Source organism: Lichenostomus cassidix, chromosome 1, assembly GCF_008360975.1.
Source record: "Lichenostomus cassidix isolate B80296 chromosome 1, HeHo_3.0, whole genome shotgun sequence".
Taxonomy (NCBI): Eukaryota; Metazoa; Chordata; class Aves; order Passeriformes; family Meliphagidae; genus Lichenostomus; species Lichenostomus cassidix.
In genome coordinates this window covers 59,040,555-59,057,543 of record NC_139479.1, presented here as the reverse complement: position 1 = coordinate 59,057,543, position 16,989 = coordinate 59,040,555, and the positions used below count along the sequence as shown (strand labels likewise).

The 16,989-nt window shown below is 36.1% G+C and overlaps 1 protein-coding gene across 2 annotated transcripts in view; it reads left to right on the top strand.

Moving 5' to 3' along the window:
* Nucleotides 1-16,989, top strand: part of VWA8 (von Willebrand factor A domain containing 8) — a 176,651-nt gene that overhangs the window by 13,095 nt on the left and 146,567 nt on the right. For both annotated transcript variants that reach the window (XM_085059145.1, XM_085059135.1), the window contains exons 3-4: nucleotides 9,294-9,424; nucleotides 11,514-11,624. In XM_085059145.1, coding sequence (XP_084915271.1) covers nucleotides 9,294-9,424; nucleotides 11,514-11,624 — 242 coding nt within the window. The remainder of the gene's footprint in view (nucleotides 1-9,293; nucleotides 9,425-11,513; nucleotides 11,625-16,989) is intronic.

The following is a 16,989-nucleotide window of genomic DNA, read 5'->3' as shown; positions in this document are numbered from 1 at the left end:
AACACCCACTAACAACTGATTTTTCCATTCAGATAAATTTGCAGACCAAAACCAAGCACACATGGCATTCTAAAAGGATATGCAGGTCTTACAGTACTGTTTCGGCAGGGACAGGCCCTAGGAACTCCCTCTGTCGTTGCACAGTTCTGCAGGTGGAAAGTGAGTGTAATCACTCACTTCAAGTGAATTTGCTTTCCCAGAGCGTGTCTAAATTAACTTTGGTATTTTGAATCAAGAAAACTCCTGGGGCACTGCTCTTTATTTCTGGCTTTGTTTTGTTTATTCTTTTAGAAGGATGGCATTGATAATATAAACAGTAGACTTGCTTCTGCACCGCTGGCACATCAAGAGGTCCCTTCCAACCTCAGCCATTCTGTGTTTCTGTGATTCCTGATTTCCTAGTAACTGGGATAGTAGACTATGTTACTATTAACATGTTTAGATTGTTTCTTACCTCTATTTTGTCATGCAACATTTCTTTTGAAATATTTGCACTTAGAGAGGTGTAACAGAAATGCAGAATCATAGAACAGTTTCAGTTGGAAGGGACCTTTACAGGTCTTTTAGTTCAACGCCCCCTGCAATGAGCAGGGACATCTTCAGCTGGATGAAGGTACTTGGGGAGGCAGTATAAAGAGGAAGATTTTGTTTGCTTTCAGTCTTTGACTGGTGTGAAGTGTGCCACTAGTCTGGTGGGCCAGATCACTGATCTTTATCTGGATTGTGGGCTGCTGAAGTCTCATAGCTCAGTAGGCATCACACTGTCACTTTCCAACCAAGTGATCTAAGGTACCAAAAATTTCCAGTGCCATGTGCCAGCCCTTACTGTTACAGGGTAGCCTACAAGGAAAGGGTTTCTGTTTCAGACTGTAATGACACTTCCCATTCCTCGTGAGTTCCCTGGGAATGAGCCCTAACTCTTGAGAAGTGCTGCACTGTATTATTACTTTTTACAGCTCCTTAAATAATAGATTTTTGCTTTTCACCCTTTATTTTATATGCCTCTTCTCTCATATTTATAATGAAGGACATCAGTTGTCTATGCCAATGACTGATGTGACCCATTTCACTTACAAATAATTCTGGTAGATTGAATTCCTTTCTGATTTTCTCTGCTGTACCAAATGTGTTAATTTTAACAATGCTTTCCCAGTCACTATTACATATTTTGTTCAACCTGCACTTTTCAGCAATTTAAATGTTAGCTGTAAGTTACTCTAATAGCACCTCTTTCAGTTCTTCGGACTGAGAGGGATAAGAGAATTATGAAAGCATTTGGAAGAATCAAAGGAGAGATTTTTCTAGTTAATGATTATAAGAAGGAAAAAGTGGTTGAAAGCTGATAGCAAAAAGGTTATTAAACATGGAACTGTACAGAATAATGAGATGTTAGCTAAAATCTGATGCTGTGAGATAATAATATTGTTATTAATGTTAATCTGAAACCAAGTAATAGTAACATTTATTAGAACATATATATTGCTAGTTGTTTATCTCTTTTTAAAAAAGAAATTTAACAATCAATGACTAAAAGGAGACTGTGTCATGCTTGGGACACGGTTGTTCATCAGTATTCATGTACTGAAAGTAGGATTACTTAAGGTACAAAATTTTGCTTGTAAACCTAAATATCAAATGAATTAAATTTAAGTCAGGTAAAATACTAATGTATTTAATAGCAGAAAATGTATTTGAAATACTTGAATGCCGTTTCTTTCTACGTTTAAACATCAGATTTTTTTTTAACCCTTAGTGTTTAAGTTCTTTGGTTATCTTATTATGGAGAACAAAGATATATTCCTGTAGTGGAGTTAAGTAGATTGTATTGACTTCATGTTGATTATAATCTGGTTGTGAGATATTTAGAGAGTTTATATGCATTACTTAACATGTATTTTTTCTTTTAAGAGTATACTTCTTGTTTTGCTGTGTGAATGACTGCTGTAAATACAAGTTGTTTTGATGTAATGAAAGTAATTGCATGTTTATACTAATTTATAAACTAAAATTTCATATATTTTGAAATTTTATTTTAGTAATTAATATTACATTTAAATGACAAAGGTACTTACCTGATTTATTTTAAACTAAGACGAAATAATTAGATGGTTTGCTTAAGTGGGAAATGTCCCTGCAAAGGTCTCTGACATTGTAATGCTTCAAGTGGAATAAGAATAGAAGGGAATTGAAGCAATTACTGTTTGTTTGCTAGTATTTGATATGATATGGTTTTCTAGCTCATAATCTGTGTAAAGTAGAATGTGTCTGCTTTTGTTCTTCTGACAGATAAAAGCCATGTTAAAATGTGGTGATGCTGAAAGTGCATATCTATAATTTGCAGAAGATTTTAGGTATAACATACTTAAACTCATCATTATTTTCTAGGCTTAAAAATTGCCTTAACATATGAAAAAAGCATAATACAATGAAGAATATAAATGTCTTAAGAACCTACAAAACTTTGCATTTGTCTTGTTGTCACATAATTGATACCAAAATATTTATTTCTTTGTGTTAACAAATTAGACTGATATTTAGCTCCTTTATTACACCTTATTACATTTTGCAGATATGGATAGGATAGGTATTGCTGGTTACCCTGTGTTTCCATGTCTTGCTTTTGAGGTTTTTTGCTCAGTACCTAGCAAGTTCTCTTTGAAATGCTCCATTTCATGTGTTAATATGAAATATTCATTTGTTTTGCTGTTGTTGGCAAATGGCTTTTTCTTGGAAGATGATAATTAAAGGTACATAAAATCTGAGTTCTTTTTGTAAGTGACAAGTAAAAGTGAGTCATGCACAAGGGAATTTTGTTAATGGGATTTCTGTCATAACTGTGTCTGGCACATTCGAGAAAGAGGGCACTTATTTTTGCACTGCTTGTTCTTTTATCAGTAAAAATAAGCCCTACATTTTTGAAGACTCACCATGTCTTAAAGTGCAATTGTTTCTTTAATTATACTTTCGAGAAACTTTGTATGACTTTCTGTGATAGTTTAGATCTAAAACTGAATTGCAAGAATCCACCTTTTTTTTTTAATGTTGAACTCATGACTGTACTGCTTTCTTTAACAGTTTCTGGAAATGTTATGAAAATGACAGTGTACTTGACATTTCATCTATTTATTAATCTTGACAATACCATTCCTAACACGTCTTCCAAGACATTTTGTTCAATGATGGCAAATCCCCATTAGGACAGGAAAAGGGATGTCGTTTTGCAACAGGGCTTTGCTGCTCTCTGAAGGTGCAAGTACATTTGAGAGATTTCACATGCAACTGTATTGAATTGTGGAAGATTAATTTCAAACAGTGTCATTTTGTGCCAGATGTTCCCAGTCTGAGCACCCTCCCCAATGTGTGATCGAAAGTGACATGTATGTATACAAGAGATTAAGTGAGAAATTCTGTTACTTTTTTTCAGTTGAACTATATCAAACAGTAATTATTGTGAGGAATTCAGACAGAATGTTTTCTGCATGTATTAATCTCTGTGTCCACACAGAATGGTATGTGCCATATACTGAAGCTGGGACAGGTGTATGTTCAGTTTTTGCTCTGAGTAGGCTCAGATTTTCACTGGAATGTGTGCTTTTTCTTTTTTGTGTTAACTTTACATCTGAGTGTCAGAATGCAACATGTTCTAGAGACAGGTTATATTGGAGGATGACTGTAATTTCATGGTAACAAAAACTTTATCATTACATTTCTTCATTCATAGCCTCAGAGAAGGTGTCTGCTGTCAGAGGTGATGATTATTTCAACAGTTTGAGTTTTCGTGTAGGCTTCCAACTGTCCAGCTATTTGGGTGTTACCACCTTGTCCAGAATCTGAAATAGTGTGCTTTTTGTCAGTAGAGTTCTGGATGTTTTACATCATTACCCCGTTTTGTCTGTACTGAGTGAGGCACAGGCATACATGGGGACATGGAAACCTACAGGGAAGGTCTGGATGGAGCTCAGAGAGTTGACTGCGCTGTTATTTGTGCTTCAAAGCAAGGTCAGCTGAATCAAAACCATTCCTGAGAGATGTTTGTCCTCCTTGTTCTTAGAATGTGCTGGTGATGTAGATTTCAGAACCTCTCTGTGCACTTTGCTCCAGTAATTAAAGATTCTTTTGTGACAGAAGCTAGTTGGAGTGTCTCATTTAGGTTTTTGGGGTCATACTTTAGTTCCCAGAGGTTTATTGTATCTAGCAAAACCTTGATGTAGAGATAACATTTTTTCTTCATAATGGTTCTGTCTTGCATATTGGAAAACAGTTACTTATTTTCTAGACTCAATTCAAATTTCTTTTGCTAATTTTTCTTGCTCTTTATTGTAGATTCTCTCGTACTTTTTGATGCTAGCCTAAGCTATTGTGCACAAAAGCAGACGCATTATGTCCCTCTAGTTGGAGTCTGAGCTACGGATAGCTGCTCTATGTATTTCTCTGAGTAGTATATCCAGCTAAGAATAGTTTCACTTATTCCATGTTTATGTGTCACTAGGAGAAACTTCGTCTTCAGAATCCCATTCAGGGTTTCTTCCAGAAAGCTATTTGGTTTTACATGTTTCCTTTGTATTAGCTTTTAAATTTATAGTCACATGGAGAAATATGATTTATCTGTGTAGAACTAATACCTTCCTGCTAGCAATCAACTCAGAGGAATTCATAAATGAATTTACGGTCTCATCCAAGAAGTAACTTCCCCTTTTCTAAGCCCCTGCAAAGACTCACAAGTTGTTTCCTTAACACCACAAGACCAAAAATTTTTGGAATGAAGACTGTTCCATGAAAAATTTATGAGGAAAAATAGTATTCCAGTGAAAAGTGTCTGTGATGTTACCACGTTATGAGACTGAATACTCTCTGGGCTCTGTGCATCAGCATAAAATGGGAAGAGCAGCAGTGTTTTACTTGCTAAATGACAGCAGCTGAAAGCATACCACATAGGAGTGCCTCCCTCTTCTCCTTGGCCATGCTGCCTCCTCCCTGTCCTGGCCAGCTCACTCTTTCTTTATTGTCCCCCAGCCTGAACAAGCTGTGAAGAGAGTCTCAGTGAGCTCATTTAAAAAACAAAGTAAAATTTCCCTTTTTGAAATGTATTTACGTTTTTAGACAAAGATCTCCCTCCTTGTCCCCTTCTCCCTTAGCTGTATTTTACAGCAGCTGCTCCATGTGCTGGATGTACTGCAGACTGCTGTGGACAGCTAAAGGACCCTCTCAGTATTCAGATGAGAGGGACATCTTGTTCCTGTCATTAATTTTTAGCTCTCCTGAAACAAGGAGCCATTTTCAGACTCTGAGCATGCATTGTAGTGAAGGTTCATGGTATGCAGAGGTTTTTTTTTGTTCTGCTAAAAATTATGTATATTGATGTCTTCTATGTGCCTGTTGGTTATTATGTGATCGACCAGAGTCATGCAGGGACAGGAGTTCTGCTGTATTTTGTACAGCATCTGGAATAGATATTCTTGGGAATCAGTTCACCTAACTGTTTAAATAGTGGGAAGAGTTACATGTCTCCTTCATTTATGGGATTTCTTCTGTAGGTGGGACACAAGGACTTGCCAGCAGATACTGTCTGGTATCTCCAACAACTCTTAATGGCTTCAGTGAGTGTGCCAAGAATTCAAGTATGAGTAAACTGGAGTATTTCCGAGGCTAGCATAGCCATTTCAGTCTTGGTTTTATCAAAAGCTGATTTGTGGATCAAACAAGAGCAGCTGCTGCGTTTGCTTCAAAATCTATCTAAAACATTTTCTACTTTTCTTATTTGGAGATTTCTCTGGTCAGCTTCAACTGCTCACTTTACAGAATGTTTGTGCAGATTACGCTAGGTGCTGTTCTATTTACCACTTACTACAAATCAATAGAATGCAATTTCTTTTGCTGTCTGCCCTTGGTACGCAGGAATAGCAAATTGTCGCACCAACTACTCTCCTGCATGTTCCAGATGGCGTGTTAGAGAATACACTGCAGAGACTTGCTATGCACCATCCTGCAGATTAAGAATATAGGGCCTGCTATTTAACTACTGTAAATCAGCAGAGTGCCACTAAACAGATTGTGCAAACCCAGTTTGCATTAGATGCTATCTGACTCATCAGATAATTAATAAAAATTGCTTTAATATACTTGCTGATGAATTTCAGTGAATTTGCTCTGTCTTCTAAATGTCATAGAAAATCATTATATGGTATTTGTGGTAAAGTTGATATATAGCTCTTGAACAGAGAGGAATTTTTTTCAAATCATATTAGAGAAATTTAAAAGCCTTGCAATGCAGAAAACACAGTACAAGTAGTGTAAATATATATTAATAATGTACAAGATAGGGTGTGTGTGCATCTGAGGTTGCTTTTGAAAAGCATACTGTGCTTTGGAAACAGTTTGTGCAGCACAGACTGCATGTACAAGAAAATGTTACATTCTTCTGATTTTGAAAAGACATAACTGGGAAGGTGAAGTAGGTTTAGTATCTGGAACAATGTACAGATATTACATGTTAGAACTGAAGGAACTGACAAGTGGAAGCTGCTGTCATGACAGTTCACCTTAGGGAATGCTAGCTTGGAATCATTGGCATCATTTGTCACAGGCTTCCTTTGAGTGAGTTTGCAGATGTCAATGTGCTACTTTGTGATTGAAAACATGTATTATAATTGATCTAGCTGTAATCTCTGTGTGAGGAGAACGATATGAATGGGGAAGCAAGGAAACCATTTTCTGTGAAATGTATTGATAAGGAATTGTCTTTCCTGTCCTTTTCTCAAAAAAAAAACCAAACAGGAAATTCTCAGACACTAAGTTGTATTTTTTTTATTGATATTTCAGAGTACGTTTGGACTGTTTAAACACAGTGATGGCAATATAAGTGCCGTGAAATTCCTTAAGGTTTTCATGGGGATCATGTTCTAAGATTTTGCTTTTTTTTGAATGCTGTACACTCATCTTCTCTTTTACATGATAGTTTTTCTTGCAGAAGCTGCTGAAGATTCTAAAGTCCTGTTGCTATTTATGGTACTGTTTTTAAGTCTGAGCCAAGTTTTTTCTTGAGACCATCCTAAAAATGAAAAAGATAGCTACCCATATTAATGAGAATTATGCCAGAGGCATTTGTAGTCAGGCTGTGTCAAAACTGGTTTTGCTGTGCTTCTAACGCATGAATTTTGACATGAAAGAGTTCCAAGCTTCTTTTTCCACTGTAAGCAAAGTACTTTTTTGGGTGGTTTTTTTGTGAGAACAGCTATTATAGAAATACACTAGAGGCACATTAGCTTCATGTAGAAACCAATTACTTCCAGGTAGAAGTAATAATGAATGAGAGATCTGTCCTAAAATTTTAATGGTACCTTTAAGATAATCCTTTTTTCTTTGTGTGGTGCTTTTCAAATCTCTATACCTCTCCAGTAGCAAAGTTTGGACAAAGCAGATATTCTGGTGTGATGTATTACCCTTTATTTCCCAAAGAATATATCTAGTAGGAACTTCCCTTATTTCCTTGAAAATCTTGTAGAAAGGAACATGTTGTTCCCTGTGAGGAATTGATTTGCGCTTGGCCAGTTGTGTGTGGTAGGTTGTGCTCTGCTTTTGGAATACAGTACTTCAGTGTGGAAAATGAAAACATTTTACATTCATATGATCTTACCACTCTGTATTTGAAAGCTAATCCTGGGCATACTAAGGACAATTGTTCAGAAAACAAAACTAGACAATAAGGTAAACTTGAAATGTTTGTTCACAATTAGTTTGATAATGCTGATACATAGATTGTTCACCAGCCTGTGTACTCTATTCCTGTTCACATTGGAAGTAAAGATATTGTAAATTTCTCTGGAAGCAGATGATTTCAAATGGATGCACTGAGTGCCAGATCAAAGACCTAAACCTCCAGTTAGTTTTTGTTAAAATTTTTCTTAATCCCCTTTGTGCTTGAAAAATCTTCCATGATTCTCATACAGTCATTTAATGCTGTTTCTATCGTCTTACAAAAATGAATTTTAATTCTGGTTTGCAAAGATTCAGCCGTGAACTGAACCCCTTCAGAACAGAGTGGCACTATTGCCTGTTGTCCTTAATTCCGCTCTGCACATACTGCTTCCCCTGTCTCAGATGTAACACCAGGGCTTGTTTGTTGTTTGGGTTTTTTTGTTGTTGTTGGCTTCTAATTCCATCCAGTAATCACACTGAAAAAAGGTAAATAACCAAGTATTAATTTGGAGATTTCATTGCCTCTTGCTCCTTTCTTACTGCACTTTAGCATCCCAATCACTGCCCTTGAGCCTCCAGCTTCAAACCTCATCATTGCTCTTGTCAGACTGTTCTGAAAGCAACCATACGCATACATGCATACATAAACCTCCCTCCTGACCTGCTTATGTTCGCCTTCTCCTCCTGCACTAGTGCTTTTTGCTTGAGGCTGAGAAAGAGCCGGGCTTTGCTGGGGCATATGTGAAGTACTTTTCTGGGGATTGGGCAATATATGGTGATAGGAAGGATGCCCCTCCTTCAGTGTTCCCTTTCTGCATTATGCTTTCCAGTGCTGCCAACATTTGTATACATGTAGTGAAAGTTTTAGTTAAATTATAATCAGATTATTGCTTTTTAAATTAATGAGTATGATATTTCTTAATACAAGTAAGTAGATCTGCTTTGAGTTGGTTTTTTTATTATGATTTTGGAAGCTGTATGGTATCAACGGAGTAATATGGCAAGGTTTGCATTTCCTGGATAATTTAATTCTGTGGTTTATTGTGTCAAAATATAAACAAGAATGCAGTTGTCTTTTAAAGAAGTAACAAATCAAATATGTCCCTGATTACTAATCTTAGTCTGTTGCAGTAAGAGTTTTTTTAGGGTTTTTTAAAGTCTACACTTCACAGAAGCTTTGGGATATGGGCTGGATTAATATTTTACAAATTATTAGTTATGAATTTGTAATATATTAACTGATGCTGGGGAGTACACTCAACACTGAGAAGTAAAAAACAGCCTTTACGTTGATCAGGTTAATGTGAAATACAAATCCGCAACTTTTTTCTGCTTTATGTGGGTTGTTTTTTTTAAAGATGAAGTTGTGTAGAGAAAAATCAATGGGTAAGATAGATGTATAAACTTTTATATGTAATTTAAGTGGTCTAATATAAAGTGTGTGTGGAATTCTCTGCTTTTCAGCTGTCCAAATTAGGGCAGTACAGCTTTCTGTTGTTATTTTAATTTTGGAGATAAGTGCGAAGAAAGTGTTGAATGGTTAGGTATCTAGCACTTTCTAAAATTTAATAATGTCTTCTTGTCTTTGTGTTTCAAAGTGACAGAGTCTCTGGCTCAGTCTGTAGTCCACCATTTAAGATGGATAATGCAGAAAGATCTTCTTGGCCAAGATGTGTTTCTTATTGGGCCTCCTGGGCCTCTCCGGCGATCTATTGCTATGCAGTATCTGGTGAGTATGTTGGTTTAAATATGTTGGAGACATAATTATCAATGTCAGTCATTCTTATACTAGACAAATCGTAAAAGATAGTCCTAGAAAATCTTACAGCAAGCTACTTAGGAAGTAAATAAGTTTATTTGTAAATATGCTTTCCAAAGCTCAAATTTTGTTACCGAAAAATAGAAAGTACAGACATTTTAATACATATTTTTCTGCTTAAACTCTAGGGGGAAAAAAAAGAGCTGGAAAACTGTGTTACCATATGCTATCACAAATGGAGAAACAGTTTGTTCTCAGCATTATGTATGTTAGAAGATTAAGATATCTGCCTACTGCTACAGACAACAAATCGTTTTGCTTCATTACATAAAAAAAGAAATGAAGGAAAGGATTTGGGAGAGAAGTGTTCTGAGTAACATTTGGGAACAGTTATTCTGAGTGTTTAGAAAGAGTAGATGCATGTATGATCCTCTCTTGGAATGTGGGAAGGACGTGCCTACAGCCATCTGCATGAACCATGGCAGCACCATGTACCAATTTTCACGTTTAAAAAGTTGTTGCCCATAAATGATCAGGAGGAGGGGAATTTCTGCCTCAAAAAGTAATGTGGGTAGGACTTGGTCTGCCATGAGCTCTATCTGGAATCTGGTTGAGCAGAGGGATCACAAATGGAGGCGTATAAACAGTTGTCATAAAGATCAGCCATTCCTTTAAAAATCAAAAGGTACTAATTCAAAGACTAGCTCTCTGAGGTAAAGCATAGAGGAGAAAGCACCAAGATTTTGAACTTTGTAAAGGAGAGAAAAGATTTCTTAATTCAACAAACCAGATGTGCTACTTGAGAGTTTGATGCATTCCTTAAAATACATGAGAAGAGTTTGGTATAACCTGAAAAGAGGACTGGGAAAAACACCTGATATCCAGGCATAGGATGTAGAATGTGTCTTGTTATTTATGCCACTGACTGTATGCACTTGAGATCTATTAGAAAGGCTGCAGCTTACTGATTCAATGCCATGACAAAAAATTATGTGAATGCTGGTCTTTCCGTGAGAGCTGATAAATGCTGTGGTGCCTTTGATGAAAATGTATAAGCTTGGAAAACTTCTATCTGCTGTTTCTGTGATCTACTATGCATTCCTACACAGGGCTGATTGTTGAAAAACACTAATTTTTTTCCCCGTTTAATTAAAAGAAAGTGCAACTGTATTTACCTGCTACGTAAAGGAATTGGTGGCTTTGTAACCAACAGACACTGAAAAAGTGGAAAGGAAATAGTTTTAATTGGGTTTTACATCTTTGCTTTGTTTTTTTCGTACAACTGTAGTTGAAAGCTGCCTGTTAAGAGAGGTCTGTTAAATCAGTGACACCTTTAATTGAGGGGTAAGGGGTAAGAGCATTTCTTTATGAATCTATTTCCTAAGCAGGATGCATGATAACCCAAATATGAAAGTAGCAGATATATCAGGTATAAATACATGGGGGAGTTGCTTTTGTACCTTTCAGATAGCAAATTCTAAGTGTATCTCATATTGAATCAAAATAAGCAAAACAAAAACCCGAGGGTTCTCCTTTTTTAAATAGTTTTACAGATGTAGAGTGCATCTCATGACAGCCAAGGAAGAGAGAATAATATAGTTCATCAGTGTACTGGCAGAACATGTACAGGTAATAATCACAGCTGCATCATGGAAGTGTTACTGAATAGTGAGAGTTGAATGTTTTCAATCTTTTACAGAAAACTTCTGATTTTTATTTGTGATTTGTAGATGCCAATTCTTTTTCACAGTCTGCAACCAAAAGATTAACCTACAGGATGTTACAGATGTTCAGTGGAAAGAGTATATAGTTGGTTATTATGTTTTTAGAACAGATTTGGGGGAAATAAAAGTTTATTGAGCAGAAATTCAAACCATTTTGTCTGAGGCAGAGCACATTGTAAACATTTGAAAAATAAGAGATATTAGATTTTGTTCAGTTACTTCAGATCGCTGTGCTGCTGCTCTTTTGTACAATTATACCATTAGGTCTGTTCTTAAAGTTCACTTACTTGGGTTATAGTCTTATTTTTGCAATAACTTCAGATTGTTGTCCACAGGAGCTGACAAAGCGGGAGGTTGAATATATATCACTTTCGAGGGACACCACAGAAACGGACCTGAAACAGCGACGAGAGATCCGAGGTGGCAGTGCTTTTTATCTTGACCAGGCAAGTTGCAGTCATGCAATTATTATTCATTATTCACAAATCGTTATTCACAAGTAGTTTGAAGGAAGTCATGATTTATATGATGATAAATCAGTATGTGGATTGACATGTTTCTAATGCAAGTAAAACATCACTTTTATGATGGTCTCATGATTATCGTGAATGTTATCTTTACTCAAATCTAAGGTTACTCTGTCTCTTAAGAGTACTACAGGGTTGATTTAGACAGACCATTTTTGGTTAAAGCAGGATCTGTTCTGTCCAAGTTAGATAAGCACTACTCTTGCTATGTCTCTTCCTCAACACTTGCAGCACATTAGATATATTCCTGAAATGAATCTTCTGATCTAGTTTAATTGCAAAAGAGTCTAGTTCATGAGTTTTACAACTGCTTTGTGTTGTGAAACCCAAGCACAGTAGAGGGAGACAATTGGGAGATTTGAAACATCACTGCTGATCTGGAATAAAATAATGATTTAAACACTTCTGCCATCAGTATTGTCCCAGACTAGTTGCTGATTTAGCACAGCCATAGGGTGGCTTGGGTTAGGTAAGATTTCTCTTCATAAGTTATCAATGGCATGTTTCCTTTCTGATTATGCAGGTGAAATACACACTTCATCTGAAATGTCTGTTTTCCTAGATACCTAAAATTTTTACTAAAGTTCTACATGAAATGGAGGAAGCTTCCCAAACACAAGCCATATAATAAAGTGTATGGTCCTTTCTGTTCAAGACAATGAAATTAACTAAGGCTGGAATAAGTAGAAAGATGTGATATGGTTATGTGCTGAAAAAATGCAAATACAAAGTTTTTGAAGATTTGCTGGTTAAGCTGCATCCACTGAGTGGATATATATGTATACCACTGTCATTTCTGTCTATACAAAATTAGACTCTGTTTTGCAGTATCTTTGAACTATGTGAACATACTTTTTTTAATACAGTACTTTTATATTGCTAACTACACCAGCATCATAAATTATCCAATGATAAAATGTAAAATTGATTTTCAAGATACCAGAAGAATAATCTTCTGAAATGGCTTGAAAGGCTTCATGTAGTAAACAATTAAGTACCCAAAGTGACAGAAATGACAGCTTAAACTGTCCTGTAAAATGAACAAAACATGAATCTCCTGGAGTAGCACTATGCAGACTTGAGTTTGGCTTCTTTTAATCAAAGCAGATTAGAAAGGGAATTATAAAATAAGACGTGAGATTAATTGAATGAAAATATAATCATATTGGAGAGTGAGATTATAATATTTGAGAGTGTGTGTATACATATGTATGTATGTTTGTGTACAGAAAGATAAAAACCTTTCTGTATCTTACTAAATAGATGTGTAAGAATGATTTGGCTTTTATAAAAAATTAACCGAGTGGAAATTGTGTAAATCTGTGATTTATTAACTTGTTGCCTTGAAGGTGACAGTGGGTTTTTGATGTGCTGCTAAGTTAGCCACAGCAAAGGCACTGCCAGAAAGTACAGCTTCATTGACTGACTGTCACTGCAGTATCTGTGAACCTAGAACAAGAAGCAAGATAGTGAAGGCTGTAGAAAGAAGAGACAATGCACTGCTCCAAAAGTGTGAATGTTCCTAATAATTTGCTTATTTTGTCCAACACTGAGCAGAAAGAGAGAAATATTAGATAGAAATCAACAGTATTTGGATGAAATTAGTCTCTAGTGATGCTGACATAGTGTATTTTTTATCTAAAAAGAAATTACATTCTAAAGACCCCTATATGGTAGCCTTTTAACTTGTAGAAGTGATTTTTGTTTAATCATTTGCAATACTTCATTCATGTTTCTGAAAGTGTCAGTGTTTAACTGGATTTGTTAGGGTAGCAGCTCAGACTCTGGTATCTTGTTTTGATGTACAGGCCAAATAGATATATGTCTGTGATATAATGTGAGGAGTATTAGAATCATGTATTTGTAATTCTTTATAAAATGTGTGAGATTCTTTTTTCTTGTATTTGTGCGTGTTATGTGTATATTCCACTTTCTTTTCAGCTGTTACTTCCTACAATGGCGAAAGGAGCAATACTTTGTAATATGTGGGGTCATAATATCCATAGGCAATATGGACTTGATGGATTGTGCTCTGCATCAAAGCATTTTATAACTAACTGAATCATTTTTAGATATCTGTCAAGTACTAATTTTCTTTTTATTTTGCTACTCATCAGGAAGAAAAATTTAAACTACCATTCTTCCTTATTCTTGTCCAGAAGATAAACCTTCCCTAGGTTTATTTCTTTGTAGGTATTTACACTAATAAATCTGTTAAGAGCCTTAGTTTGTGTGCTGCTGGGCCTGGTCTCTGCCCAAGAGGCAAAATGTTTCACGTATCTGATGTAACTGCTGTTGTACTAATATACTTGGTGTAAAACAGCTGAAATAGCTGGACCCTGCCTAGGCAGAGACATAATTTCTTGTAAAAACAGTTTGCAGGCACTGTTGCAAAAGCATCTGATTGTCACGTTAGGGTAAGGGGTAATGGAAGGAAAACAGATCATTTGATGTGTAGTACTTCAAAAGTGGAAAAAAAATTGTATGGAGGAAGGTGAAATCAGTGACTGGGGACGCAAAAATCAGTGACTGAAATGAAGGACTATTCTAGTTCTTGTCACATTTACATATTTATGTTCTCATCATATGTTGATTCACTTTGTAGGGTAAACTTTTCTAGCCAAGTTTTCTGATTTGAAACTCCGATAAATTCAGGAGTTTATTTCTTTAGCTGCTTTTCATTCTGTGTGATGGTATAGCATCATGAAATAGATGCTCACCAGTTCAGGCCTTTCATGCTCACTGAAATACTAACTATGGCAGTCAACTGGATTCCATCTTTGGATGCTAGCTAGCATGGCTTACAGTACTCTGGTATGCTGCAATTTCTTGGGTTTCTGTGGGTTTTTAAATTAAAAAAGGAGTGGATAACAGTATCTGCTCTGTAATTTTGCTGAACTCACAGTAAAAAAATAGCCATAAAACCTACCCAGAAAGCATTTGATTAACTCACTGGGGAGGTAGCTGAATAGTGAAAATACAACCCCTTGCTCCATTACAGAGGGAGAAAAAGGCTGAATCCATTCTTAAGTTCCCTTTTAAATTTGTCTAATCATATTAATTGCTATTACATTGATTTTAATTAAATATGAACATTACATTTGTAATATGTGTAACTCAGGATATTTGTGGTCTAAATTGTAAAATGCGAATCTGTAGCTTATTGTCATCTACAGAGTGAAAAATTTTGTAACAAAAGATAGAATATACATTTTTGATGAATGGTAGGCCTGTTTGTCGTCTCATCTTGGAATGGCATTATGCATTCAGAACTTTTTTATAAAATACATGTTATTTTAAACAAATAGTACAAGACTTTAAAAATATTCAAGGAAAAAGATAACATGAAGTTTTCACACAAAGTTGACATTTCAGCTTTTAAAGTGGCTGAATGTGCCTATAGTAGGCCTTTACCTTACTGCACAGTTTTTACTGCTACTTTTATTTTGAAGGAAGTCTGTTCTCATATTCATTTACCAGCAGTCCTGGTCAACTGTGGAAGTCTCAGGTAACGGGCAGTTGGCAAATGTGACACTTGTCTACAAGAACAGTCAGAGTGAATTTGTAATTCTAGGATTCTATTACTTCAGTCCAGTAAGTAGTCATCTATTTTAGTGTGGCCAACAAGTTTCTAGTTTGCTCAGTTCATGAGGGAAAATAATAACTAGGAAATTAATAGCTTTAAAGCTGAACAAATACCTTAAAATGTAGTCTTTGGTAGAGGCATACCATTAGACATGTCATTTGCACTTATCTTTAAAGTTTAGTGAAATAGTTTCCCCAGTAGGAGACAGTAAAAGCTCCTAAGTTATTCCATTCTGCATCTCTGTCATTTATTTTCCTGGTATCTTTTACTTGTTGGGTAGTTTTAACAATTTAAATTTTAAAGATTTGATTAATTGTTTTTGCTCATGGAAATAAATTTAGAAGATACTGATTTCCTCTGAGTTTTGTGATATTTGTTAGCGTGGTAGGTTGCAGGGACTCAAATGTCCACCTCCCATTTCTGGAAGACAGACTGTATAATGTATTTAATAGTTCAAGTTTTGTCAGCCTGTTGCAGCCAGTCGGCATCATGTTAGTTCAAAAACAGCCTAAGTTTTGTGTCGTCTTTACCAGATGGTTGTTCTTCACCATAAATGACATCTGGACATTACATTGTTGTGATGTTTATGAGATACAAAAATGAATGGAAAGAATTGGGTGGGTGAGTTTGTGTGGGATATTGTGTGGGCGGTGGGAACAAGATATTGCATTGGAAGGGACATCTGAAACGTAGGCTGCAGATGTAGAGAATCCTTACCTCATGTGTTCTCGCGTTCACTGAGTTGCTTGTACTGTTGTTTTTCTACGTTGTTATGGTTGCTGTGCTTGAGATGTCATTACAGGGATCCAGTTTTCAGAGCAGGGGCAAGTCATCATTAAAAAACCCCAAAATATATGTTGAGGTAACTCCTGGAAAAGATGCAGTTATTGATTAGTATTGAGTAATTTCTAGCATCTTTTAATTATAAAACAGTTCTGAAATACAGCCTGTCCATCATATTCTGAATGAGGCCCAGGTTTGAAAAAAGTCATTTGGAGTTCCCCAAGAACCTTCCTTACGGATTTCAGGCAACCAGAATATTCTGGTGTGCAATAATCATTTTCCTGAGAGAAAATAACTACCACTTCAGTTCTGGTATGTGAAAACTATAGTGTTCAGATTCTTGTGGCTTTACAAACTATTTTGGTGAGCTTTTAAAAATTGTCTTCCTTTCTCCCATGTTTTTACTTCTCAGTGTGTGCATTGTGGTGAGCTTTTTTCTGTCCTTCTTCCTGTTCTGACACTATATAACTTCATCCATATGCTTATACACTGTGATTTATGTCAAAATTGGGGTTTACAACTTCCTGCATTTGTCATATTTTTCACTGCTCAAGTGGAGGAGAACACCATGATTCAGCTACAGGAAAGTCGATGAAAGGCTGCTTAGGGTTGTCTTGTTCCTTCTTGTCTGTGTTTTTACCTTTAAAGATGAAATGTATATTTTTGTGGGTACAGTGTGAAACTGACGTAAGGATTGTGCATAATGTATTTGTTGCATAAAGCCATTCAGTGAGATCAGTGCTGTGTGAAGTGTTTCTGTGGTAGCTGCAGGTATTCCCTGGAGCAGGTATCCAGGTTACCATCCTTCCAGAGCTCTGGGAGCACAGGTGGGAGGCAGCAGCGTCTGTCCTCTGATGAGCAAAAAAGTCCCTTGCTGCAGTGACAATGAAACTGAAAGTAAACATTTTAACAAAT